General features: G+C 33.7%; 1 protein-coding gene across 50 annotated transcripts in view; it reads left to right on the top strand.

The window, feature by feature from the left end:
* Positions 1 to 9246, top strand: part of CAP (Cbl-associated protein) — a 97839-nt gene extending 88593 nt beyond the window's left edge. For all 50 annotated transcript variants that reach the window (XM_073957240.1, XM_073957239.1, XM_073957238.1 and 47 more), the window contains 5 exons: positions 6192 to 6525; positions 6587 to 6701; positions 6764 to 6979; positions 7052 to 7281; positions 8383 to 9246. In XM_073957240.1, the coding sequence (XP_073813341.1) occupies positions 6192 to 6525; positions 6587 to 6701; positions 6764 to 6979; positions 7052 to 7281; positions 8383 to 8551 (1064 nt within the window). In that variant the 3' untranslated portion in view covers positions 8552 to 9246. The remainder of the gene's footprint in view (positions 1 to 6191; positions 6526 to 6586; positions 6702 to 6763; positions 6980 to 7051; positions 7282 to 8382) is intronic.
* The last annotated feature ends 3369 nt before the right edge of the window (positions 9247 to 12615 follow it).

The following is a 12615-nucleotide window of genomic DNA, read 5'->3' as shown; positions in this document are numbered from 1 at the left end:
ATGAGTTTTTCCCCATTCCGACCCCTAAATATTATCCGGCTATCACCAAAATCAATAGGCTTCTTCCAATGTGGGACCCTCATCAACATCCAAAATTTCGTGACGATCCGATCAAAATTGCGGCCTGTAGCGTGATTACAAGGTTTAGATGGACAGACGGACGGACGGACGGACTGACGGACGGACTGACGGACGGATCGACTCAGCTCGTCGAGACATTCATTTTGATATATATAAGTATGGGTCTACGACCATTATTTCGATGCGTTACAAACTTTTTGGCCAAAACCAACTTATAATACCCTCCCCACATAGTGGTGTAGGGTATAAAAACACGTTTGGTGACCGCCTAATTTCACGTTTTGGACCTGTGAATTGGCCTCCAAAATCTTGTGATTTAAAACCTCTAGACTACTTACTGTGGGGCTGTGTAAAGTCATTGGTCTATACGCTTGACCATTTGAAAGACAACATTCGCCATGTTATAGCCGATATACGGCCACAAATATTGGAAAAAGTAATAGAAAATTGAACGTCCAGATTGGACTACATTCGCGCCAGGCGTGGCGGTCATATGCCAGAAATTATATTAAAAATGTAATGCCACAAGATTATCTTTCGGATGAATAAAATTCATGTCAATCAAATAATCCATCGTTTTTTTATTGCAACTTAAAGTTCTATACCTCTATAAAAACACCCTATAGTAGAACCAGGTAAACTATCTGTACGAGTATGTTGAGTTTTTCAACACTAGCTTAAATTATTATATATGTTGCATTTATATTACAAACATTAAAAATTTGTATATATATCTTTGTGTTTATTTCCGCTTGAGTCCATATTTTGTTGTAATTCAATTGTTTGAATAACAACAAAATATTTTAAAGTGGATATGAAATTGATTAGTTGCGGGCAAAGGGTAGGGAATACTATAGTTTCAGTTGTCACCAAACAACTTCATCAGTTCCCTTTTTCGCCGACTCTGTATCGATAAACAGGTCAATAATTTGTATATATTTTATAACCAATCACGTTGTTTTTGCGACAATAAAACCAAGCCCCTCTGGTTTGTTAGTTGTTAGATATGTACGAGTACATTCAAAAAGTGACGGTATACCGGCATAATGACCGTTGTGCAAAGGAAATTTATTTCCTTTTATGGTGTCTTCGAAGGCACATTTATTTCCGACATTTCTCTCCGAATTTGGAACGAAATCTACTACGAAAAATCGTATAGAAATCGGAACGAATTATGAACGCATTTGCTTCCGAAATTGTTCTGACAAATTGGACGTCTTACATTTGGTTTGCTAGGTACATACATATGTACATACATGTATATGAACTTCATAGAAAGCACTCAGTTTTCTTTATTGTAAAGACAGCAGCTTTGCTTCTTTCATCAACATGACCATTGCACAGTGATGCAGAATTTGTTTTGCTAGTCAAAAACCAATTGATTCGTATTGCCGATTTCTAATATATTTACGGCATACAATGGGTACCTATAAGAAGACATTTCATATATGAAAAAAGTAATTGTAAAGTGTTTAACGAAATACTTTATGAGGATTTATTTGACACACATACATATATGCATTGGAATTGATAATTTTAATCCACTGGATTTTACTAAATCAAGAAAATTGTAAACGTATGATTTCCAAGTAATAATTAAATTAATAGGTTGTTTATATTATAGCTTTTTGCAGGGTTAACCTTCTTTATGATGATTTACTTGACGTGTACGTAATGGAATTGACATTTAAAAGCCAGTGGGTTTGTTAAATCCGGTTATATATAAACGTACTATAAAATAATTTCATATATGAAAAGACTCGTATGTGAAAATTTATTCATTCAAACAATATTTTATATCAATTTATATTTTATATAAAAACTGGCGTTTTTTGTTGACTGTCATTTGGAATTTCGTGTTTTGTTGGTTCACATATGCCACAGAGCCGAAAGAAAGAATTACACAAATATCTGTCGCCGCAGTAAAAACTATCCTTAATCACTGTGCGTGCCTCTTTCAAGAAACAGTCAAATTTAATTCACGATTAAGCAAAGCGCGAAAGTAAAAGATGAAACATTTGTCATTAAGATGGGCTTACTGTCAAAACGCAACAAAATTCCTTTGTTTTCACTTATTGTTCATGCTTCCATGTTAATTTGATGTTAGTTACAAATAAAACCGACATACATACGGTTTAGAGCTAATATAACTATTTTTATTAGAAATACCTCTGTACCTATGTATTCGTATGTGTGTCCATAAAATCTCATTGAAAGGTTTAAAAGTAGGTTTCACTTTTTATTTTAGAATGATGTGGAAACGGTTATTTATTTGCAGTATGTATGTAAAATACATATTTCATATTATTTGGACATTTGGACTGAAAAATCAATTTGTAAAACAACGGATTTACTTGTGATTATTTTGTCTGATCATTTCGACGTGGATTATCACGGTAAGCGTGCTTCGATGCGATGTGCAAAACGGTTTTAATGAATTCAATCGTGGTCAACGCTCGATCAAGGACGAAAGTAGTAAAGGTCGTCCAAAAAACGGCCGTTGTACCAGAGAACATTGATGCTGTGCGTGAACTGATACTTCTAGATCATCATGTGACACCGTGAGATAGAGGCATCCTTGGGCATATTTTCCACCAGGATACATTAGATATTTTATAAACACCTGTCCATAAAAAAGGTTTGTTCTCAATGAATCCAACACAACTTGACAATCACTCAGAATATTTAAAATATACGATCGCGGTGCTTCAAGAGATATTTATAAGAACGTCACATGTGACGTATCATGGATCTATGCGTATGATCACGAAACAAAACAACATTCGGCCGTGTGATTCTACAAAGACGATCCAACTCCAACGAAAGTTGTTCGTGGAAAAAAGCACTTTGTACCTAATGGTCTTCAGCACAGCAAAACTGGTCATGTCAATTCTGAGTGGTAAACCACCATTTGTTTGCCTGAAGTCTTCAAAGAAATTCCAAAAACGAAAAAGATTCAACGATTTTTGCCGCCAGAGAATACTGTTGAACCAGGTGTCTCAATCGGAGTGGAAAACTTCGACAATTGATTTGCAAAAATGTTGGAGAATACTTTGAAAAACAATAAAACCAATTTTGATGACAAATATTCGTACTTTCATTATTAAGCAAGAAAACTTGCTTAACCTTTACAATTTCTGTGTCTATATTTTTATTAGTCTATGGTACATTATATAAAAATTGAAAAACGTTTAGATTCTTGCAGGTTCAGGAACAGTGAATAACATAAACACGTTAAAAACTAATAACATTTGTATGCTTTCCCCTACAGATGTGTCAAATGAAACGGAACGGAAAATTTTCAAAAATTCAAAAAATATAACAGAAACGTGGCATTTAACATATCAACCAATCAGATTCCAGCTGCTAGATTCTCCTCATCCAAATTTGTGTAACAAAAAATGGGAGAATAGAGCGCCATTTTCGTTTATAGTGAAGTTTTGATACTATTTAGAGTTTTCTAACACAAAATTGAAAAAGTAGTTCTAGATAGTACTATAAAATGGGAGTTCATTTATGCACATTTTGTACAAATTGTTACTGGTTGCTGTAAAATTCAAAAGACCTTAGTCGTTTACAATAAGTTACTGGAATTGTACAAATTATTGAGTAAACGAACGAATGTTTGCTTTTAAATAAGTCATACCAAGTCGGTTAGCAGCTGGCTAAGTTATACATGTAGAAGTGCGAAAAATGAATTAAAAATGTATTTCCTTGCGCTCTAAGCTGCTTAGAAAAAGGAAATTAAGTCAGCCTTCGAAAATGGAAAGAAACAATAAAATCAGTTAAAAATAGAGTTATGCAATTTACTTGTGTTTTAACCCCCGCCCCCATGCGTATGATTATTATTGATTAGAAATATTATAATAACAATAATACGCATGCGCATACAAAAAGGTACAGAATTAGAGTTGTGCCAAAGGAACTATATGGAACTATATAGTTCACTTCGCAGTTCCAATGGCCCACATTTTTTCTTTGAACAAACTGCGTATACTTAATATCACTTGTTATATTTCATGATGTTACTCATACGTTTTGGAACTAGTACAAGGAACTAGGAACCAGATTACCCAACTATATATATAAAGTACAAAAACGTTTGTACGTTTGTTTGTTTATGGACTCAAAAACCGCAGAACCGATCTTCCTGAAAATTTCAGAGTATATCACTACATGGCCTGAAAGTAACATAGCCTATAAATATTTCTGAAATTACGCGATGATCCGGAGATATAGTATCAGAATCGGAGGTATCTCCAAAAAAATTAGATTTTTATGCAAATATCTATAGAATGGTAACAGATAATGTCTCCAAATTTTGGTTGTGTGAAGGAATTTGGCCTTGAAATAAATTTGCCAAATTATATTGAAATCGGTTCAGATTTGGATATTGCTCCCATATATATGTTTTCGGCCGATTTCATGTATTTGATGCACCAAACACGCTATATATACCCGATTTTAATGAAAGTTGGAATGTGTGACGAAAATTGGCCTACAAATAAATGTATTAAAATATATTTTACCTTATTCGGTGTAGCGAAGCGCACCGGATTCAGCTAGTACAGAACGTAGATACATATTGCCTGATAAAGCAAGACTATCATTATAAACTTATCCAATTACATTGGGATATACAAATACATATTTATATAAAACACATGTTTTAAGAGATAATAAATAATACTGCAGCCTCAAGCAATAATATGGGGTTAAATCTTCAACAATAACAAAACAAACACAAAAGAGCGAATGACACGCGCAAAAGGAATTGTAAATAAATTGATGTTATTCAACTTATAGAACTAAATAAGTTCTTAGTTTAAATGTGCTGGAAGCTTAGAAATATGTTGTTCTGATGCTCATTTTTCTCCAAAAATAGAGAGTAATAAATGTAATAGAGAGTAATAAATGAAGTTGAGCCAATGGAGGAATACTCCACTCAAGCAATCAAATGAGATTGAATCTTCAACAATAAACAAAACAAACAAAAAACAGCGGAGGTACGCGCAAATGGAAATTTGTTAAAAACAAAATTCCATCAAGAACCTCACAGCCAACACAGAATTCGATGAATTCTTAGTTGATACTTTGCTGACATGTTGCAGAATATTTTGATTTTGGTGTTTCTTTGGAAAAGCCGAAAAGTGAGTGTGATTCTCATTCATATGGGAATACTAGACACTTAAAGAGTTCGGTTTTTCGCTAAAAAGGCATCATTTCAAAAACTGAGAAGCCAATTGATAATTCTCTTCGCCGGGATGAAATCATGATATTGGTAGCGATCAGTAAAATTTTGCAACACTGTCAGTTCGTTTTGAAAAACATTACTCTCTGTAATAGAGAGTAATAAATGAAGTTGAGCCAATGGGGGAATACTCCACTCAAGCAATCAAACAAAAATAAGAACCTGTAAGAATCTAGAAATTTTTACTACGATAATAATGTTTGCTTAAATTATTGAAAAAAAAAATTAGTAAAAATTAATAGATTCTTACAGTTCAAAATATTATGCACGAAGGTCTTTAGTCCTTGCAAGAACTTTCTATCGCCTAATAAGTAAACAGTAACTTGAAAGCGAGTGTTGGATAGTCAGCGACAATCACATTCTTACCCGAAAATATAAAAATTACAGGAAGAACTGCCCAATTCCGCGATACTGCCAATGTGTGTCTCTTTTGACACTATCAGAAGTTACCCCAGCAATAAAGTTGTAGTGTCAAAGGAGACCCACAAAAGTAATTTCGAGGGCGAAGCAAAGTTCTTCTCGTTATTCTCAAAGCTCACTTCCAATTGTGTGCAGAGTTGTACGTTGTCCAAATACGATCTGTAGGTATGTTTATTTATATAAATACACATTTATAATTATGATTATTTTTAATTTTTCATTATAACTTAGAAGCAATTTAAAACTAGTTTTAAGAGTGAAAGTGATTCAGGCCGACCGATATTATATGTCCCACCCATTGATATTAGTGAAGTCAGAAGTCCATTCTGGGATGCTTGTAGGAACAATTATAATTGAAAAATAAAAACAAATTATTTTTTAATAAGTATACATGTATTTTGATTTATAAGTAATTGTCTAAACCTCTTTATTGTCGCAGTCTCGCCAAATCGCTATTATGAATCGGATGTAAACATTCACTTCAAAACACCTGTACGTCAGGAACTGAAATCACCACTATCGGAGGAAGAATTGGCCATACGTCAGGCTGAACAAATGCAAAAGTTGTATCAAGAGGAGAGACGTCGTAAGTATTTGCAAGAATTACAAGATATGAATTCGCGCCGTCACACGGACAACTTTACGCCATCACAAAAATCACCCATACCCTTAAATCGTTATGATGATTTCCCTGCTGATTTGGCACCCAAAAACTTAAATCAAACTAAATCCGTGGCAAGGGCGTTGTACAATTTCCAGGCGCAAAATTCCAAGTAAGTTTGTCAAACGAACTATTAAAATATGGTAAACATGGTAATAATTTGCATATTTCAGAGAGTTGAGCTTTAAAAAAGGCGACATCATCTACATTAGGAGAGCTATTGATAAAAATTGGTATGAAGGGGAACACAATGCAATGATTGGTTTATTCCCAGCCAATTATGTGGAAGTAAGTGAGATGAAAAACAGGAATCATTTGGACATCTTTCATTAAAATATAAATTTTCGCAGATTATAAACCGAGATATACAGCAGCCCCAACACACACATCGCAGCAAACCCTCGGAGGGTCAGGCTAGGGCAAAATATAATTTTCAGGCTCAGTCAGCTGTTGAGCTATCGTTAAACAAAGGTGAATTGGTGGCATTAACCAGACGCGTTGATGATAACTGGTTTGAGGGTAGAATAGCCAATCGTAAAGGCATCTTCCCAGTGTCATATGTTGAGGTAAAGAGACGCAACTTCTTATTCCTCAGCGATCACGAATCTTATCTTGTTTTCTTTTCGTTTTTTTTCCAGGTGCTCACCGATATTGGTGCCGAAGATATTGCCGCTAAAACAACAACAGTACAACAAACATCCATCGCCAATTATCGTCCTTCATTGGATGCCCTGCGCACAAATATAAACAATGAATTTAATACATTGACCCGCAACGGAATTCAACCACCAAATTCGATATTAAGAGAAACTCGTCCCAATCATAAGACCGATATCTTGCATGTCGACACAAGCTCGGAACCATTGGTGTAAGTAACACAAAAGAAAAGTCCCCCAAAATAAATGGCGAAATAAGTTTACAACAGTCTTTCTGTCGCTAAATCTAAGCGTTTACATTATTTTGGTTGCTAAATTACAGATAATTTACGTTAAATACCAAAATTATAAGGAAATAAACTGTCGACATAGTTAACTTTTTGCCTTTAGAGAATGTACATGTATATTTTTCCGAACAGCAAGAGGTATCGATGCGACACCATGTTTAAAAAAAATTCTTAGCTGAAATTCTCAAAAATTTCGCCAGCAAATTTGTTTTACTTCGTTCGACACAAAATTCGGACGGCTATCGAAGGAATGAATACAAACGTCTGAAACGATTTTTACCCATTTTGAATAGGGTTGCGTCTGGGGCCAAAACGATGAACTGGACAATCAAACAGGGTGATCATGAATGTAAACTCCCCATGAGTTTTGTCTTTCTGCCTTATTAACTTAAAGCGGGGTACACACCGACAGTCAAAACTGACAGTCAACGTACTTTTAATACAATTTTCTCGCAAATAAAAGTTTTTCTTTAGCGAAAAATATATGAAATACAATATGTAAAGTATTATTTACATATTAGGAAAGTAATTATTCAGCTAGACTTTGAAATTAACGAAATAGACCTCGATGACTGTCAGTTTTGTTGGTCAGTGTGTACTATGCTTAAGGAGAAAGTTAGAAAACTCACGTGGAGTTTATATTCATGATTGGTCTGAATATGTCCGATGCAATGATTGAAATTTTGACATGAAACTTTGCCTTTTTCGAGAAAAACACATAATTTCAAGAAAATAGTGTACACGGTTTCATGTGTTCTGAAATTTTGCTTTGTTGCAATATTCGTATGAAACACATAATGTTTTATTTTACATATTCTTTTACTTTCATGTAAAAATTTCAGTGAAATTACTCTTAGTGTGGCCCGGGACCAAGCCCATACAATGAGCTACCATGTAAACAACAATCGCTTCGGTGACACGAGTCATCGTCAACCGACTGTGTAGTATTTAATATTTAGGATTGTGGGATCAATTAGAATATTTTTGGGTTTGTGAACACATTTTTATCGATGGTTCTTCTTACAGATATCGTGCACTTTACAAATACCGCCCACAAAACTCTGATGAATTGGAACTATTGGAAGGTGATATTGTACATGTTTTGGAAAAATGTGATGATGGCTGGTATGTGGGTACATCACAGCGAACCGGCTGCTTCGGCACATTTCCAGGAAATTATGTTGAGAGGCTGTAGAGAATAATTCATTGCCAATGATTTAATATCATCCAATATTTAAATAAGAAATAAAGTGATTGCCTCGATATTACACACATACAAACATACTCGATATACATAAATGTAAATGTGCAGCTATAATAGAAATGTACCAATAGATATGTTATCATGCGTTGTTATACATACATACTTATACATACAAACAAATATTATTTTTTTAAAATATTTGAAAACAAAACAAAAACTACAATACAATTGTTATTACTATTATTGTTATTTGCAAGAACTCCTTTTAATTACAATGTGCAAAGATGTTTTCCTTATTTTTAGTTTGCAATTTCGTAGACAGTGTGTCTCCCCTGAATGCATAAATTTTTGAATGTAACACTATCCGATATTATGATGTTAATAATTTATTGAAAATTTACACACATACATATGTTTCATTATATTCCCCCTGTCTGCACTCGAACAATGTTTTAATTTGCAATTTTTGTTTATTTACTCAATTCAATTTCCCTTTTGTTTGTTTTGTTTTTAACTAGTCAAAGCTAAAATCCCAAATATATTTAATTTTTGTTTTAAATTATTTATTATGTTGAGGTCTAAGTTAATGTACCGCCTAATAAATATTGATCCGTTTTTGTTTCCTAACTAAATTAAAAAAAAGAAGAACACAAATAAATTAATTATTATTTACACTAAAAACCAAATATTCATTTTTTATTGAATTTAATTGAAGATAATGGAATGAAAGGAATGTTATATTATGGAGGATTTTTCTGTTCAGTAAAAATCCACATAGCCAACTTGCAGAACATTTTTAATTTACATTTTCTGCAAGTTGGCTTTAATTAATGATAGAATTTACCATTAACAAGTAAGAAAGTATCAGTCAGTATCAACAACAAAATCAAACATAATAATTATGCCGTATATAAAATACATACATACATACATATATTGATTTTGAGATTCACTTTGGCAGTTTTGTTGTGATGTGTGATTACTTCTTATTTTAAAGACCAGCTTAATCACAGATTAGTTGTTTTCAAATTTAATGCTCTCTTCGTGTTCATCCTTGATCTAAAAATAGACACATAACAGTGGGAGTAGTTAATTTGGTTTGCATATGCGCCTACGAGAGTTTTTGAATGTTTATGTTGAATTCGCATTTATACAAATTCGTCGGTCACGTTTATTCTTGAGCTCGAGTCGTCATAAAATTGCTGTTCCCCAATTCAATATAAACATTCAAAAACTCTCGTGTGATAATGTATCAAGAGTTTGTTTTACAATCTGTATGTACCGTAATGTGGGGTAGAGTTGTGCCAAAGGAACTATATGGAACTATATAGTTCACTTCGCAGTTCCAATGGCCCACATTTTTTCTTTGAACAAACTGCGTATACTTAACATCACACGTTATATTTCATGATGTTACTCATACGTTTTGGAACTAGTACTAGGAACTAGATTACCCAACTCTAATGTGTGGCTATACTAAATCATTGACATATCGTAGGTATCATGCTTAAGTATTCCTCTTCCTGAATTTTTGGTCGGCTTCTTCATATCTGCTCTATTTTCCGAGATATCCACGTTTCGGCCCGAAAGTTTAAGTTCTTTTCAAATTAATATTTTAATAACTAACATTTCAAAAGCAAGTTTCAAAAATCAGAACTTTAACAGCTATACCTAAATTGCGTCGCGACGTTCAAAAATGATTCACTTATCTACCACAACAACGCTCTCTGAGCGTCCGTATTACCCAAATACGTTGAGTCCAGAATCACACTTAAAACACAAAATCCGCGACCAAAACATATTTAAAAGTTGTCACACCTATCAGTCTGCTCGACAGCATTTGTGATAGTATGTGTAAATTTTCGAAAATTTGAGAATGTGTGTGAGTTTTTGAAGACTGATGAAAATCAAAATAGTTTTGATTTCAAAATGAACCCCCATCAGTCTGGGTAAATTGTGTTTACCCCCCGTTTACACATGCAAGTGACATTTCGAAAAATACCAATACACTCACACATATTCACTGCCACACCAACTACCCACCCAGCTAACAATTTTTTCCGAGAGCTCTGATATCAGATTTTTTCTGAGATTTTCTGAATTTTTTTAGAAATGTGGCCGATTTCTCTAATATTTTCCTAGAAATTGGACCGATTTTCTATAAGTTTATTTTAAGAATCTCTGCACATTTTCTAAAGAATCTTAAGAATCGTCATTCCGAATTCGTTCCGATTTCTAATGGATTTTATAAGGGAATTTTTTTCGGTTGATGTCGAAGAACAATATGACTGGTCATAAAATTCGCATATACAATTTTACTTTTTTTTTTAATATAAATGCAACATATAACAATTCAAGCTAGTGTTGATAGCTTCAACATACTTCTGCACATTCTTCTACTGTAACCCAACCTTTACACATGCCAGTGACAGTTCGAAAAATTCAATACATACACAATATTTTACTACCACAATTACATTTTTTGAATTGTCGACTCCACTGGCACTAGATTTTTCATGCCAGCAAAATGTTGAGCTGGCTGCCAATGATATGTCGAAAATGAAAAAAGAGTTGCCGAGACTATTTTTTAATCCATGTACATTTTTGTTTCTTTTAAGAATGCAAAGATTTAATGCATATTTTCAAAAAGATTAGGAAACACAAATAATACGTCTTGGCAGCTGCAATATATTAGTGGTTAGTAAAGACATAATTTTGATGTTTTTCATGCAAATATAGGTTGATAAATAATTTCACCTCTAGGATTATACAATATTGAAAAGGCGGCAATACCAGATTCATTATGTTTATGATTGAAAACAATCTTTTTAAAACGAAATAAAATAAATAGTAATAAAATATGTTTTGAATTGTGTTTTAAATCTGAAATATAATGCACTTTTGTGTGTTAATGCGGCTTAAAATAATTTTGAAATTGAACTTGCACTGGCATGTGTAAACACACATGCCAGTCGAACACTTTTTCGGCATTTTCGAGTATAATACATGTGCTCAATTGGCACCAATTTACTGGCATGTGTAACGGAAGTGTTAATCATAAAATGATAACAACAGGCAAAATCATTAGAAAGTTTGAAACAACAAATAATATATCAATAAATGGCTGGCAATTAAGCAGATTACCTTCCGCGATGTTGGTAGAGCTGTAAACATTAGTCGATGTATGCATGAAGGAATCGCTCATTGCTGATGGTCGATTTGTATCGCAAGCCTACAAACTTTCGGGAAAACGTCAAACTGTTTTGATACAAGAAGCTTATAACAGTCTTTCGTCGCGAACCATTAATCCGTGTAGATTCCCACATGAAATTGGTTAAATGGTGCGGTTTGTGTAAAATCAATAAAGAGAAGTTCCGTACGGTTTTCGGCTGTTCTTTTGTTTTCATCAAGGACTTACTTACGTGGTTCTGCTTACATAAAGAATAGTTGTTGCAAGGACTGGATGAACTGGTTTCGCAAAACAAAAAAAGTGATTTATGTTTTGAACATTTTTTCGCTAATAAGGCATCATTTCAAAAACTGAGAAGCCAACTGATAATTCCCTTCTCCGGGATGAAATCATAATATTGGTAGCGATCAGTAAAATTTTCCAACACTGTCAGTCTTGAATGCTTGTTATTGCTGCTGCTGTCGTTGTTGCGCCATATTTTGTTGTTGAGCGATTGAGTTGTTGGCACTTGATATGGTTGTTTATATTCAGAAATTAAATTCATCTGTGATATGCTTATTTCGCTGCTTATCTTATATCGTGGCCTCGTTGGAAAATTTTAGTCCTAAGCGCATCATATTGGTTACCGTGAAGTCTTCGATTGGTTGCGGTGAAGTTTGATTTCCGGACCAATGGTAGCTTTTGCCAACAAGCAAATTTTTCTGAGCCCCAAAGAATCATCATCTATCAATTTATGTCCCCTCACGCTATAACTTCGGTGTCCGCGGAAATATTTAGATGTTTTCTTTGGATAGAAATGTTGATTAATCGACTGAAAGATTCGGCGTTAATATATCTGGCAGCAAAAATGAATTGATTTGATTGT

This window comes from Musca autumnalis, unplaced genomic scaffold, assembly GCF_047663935.1.
Source record: "Musca autumnalis isolate F117 unplaced genomic scaffold, ASM4766393v1 scaffold_5, whole genome shotgun sequence".
In the NCBI taxonomy this organism is placed as follows: domain Eukaryota; kingdom Metazoa; phylum Arthropoda; class Insecta; order Diptera; family Muscidae; genus Musca; species Musca autumnalis.
Note: the sequence above shows the minus strand (reverse complement) of the source record. Positions and strands in the feature narration are given on the sequence as shown.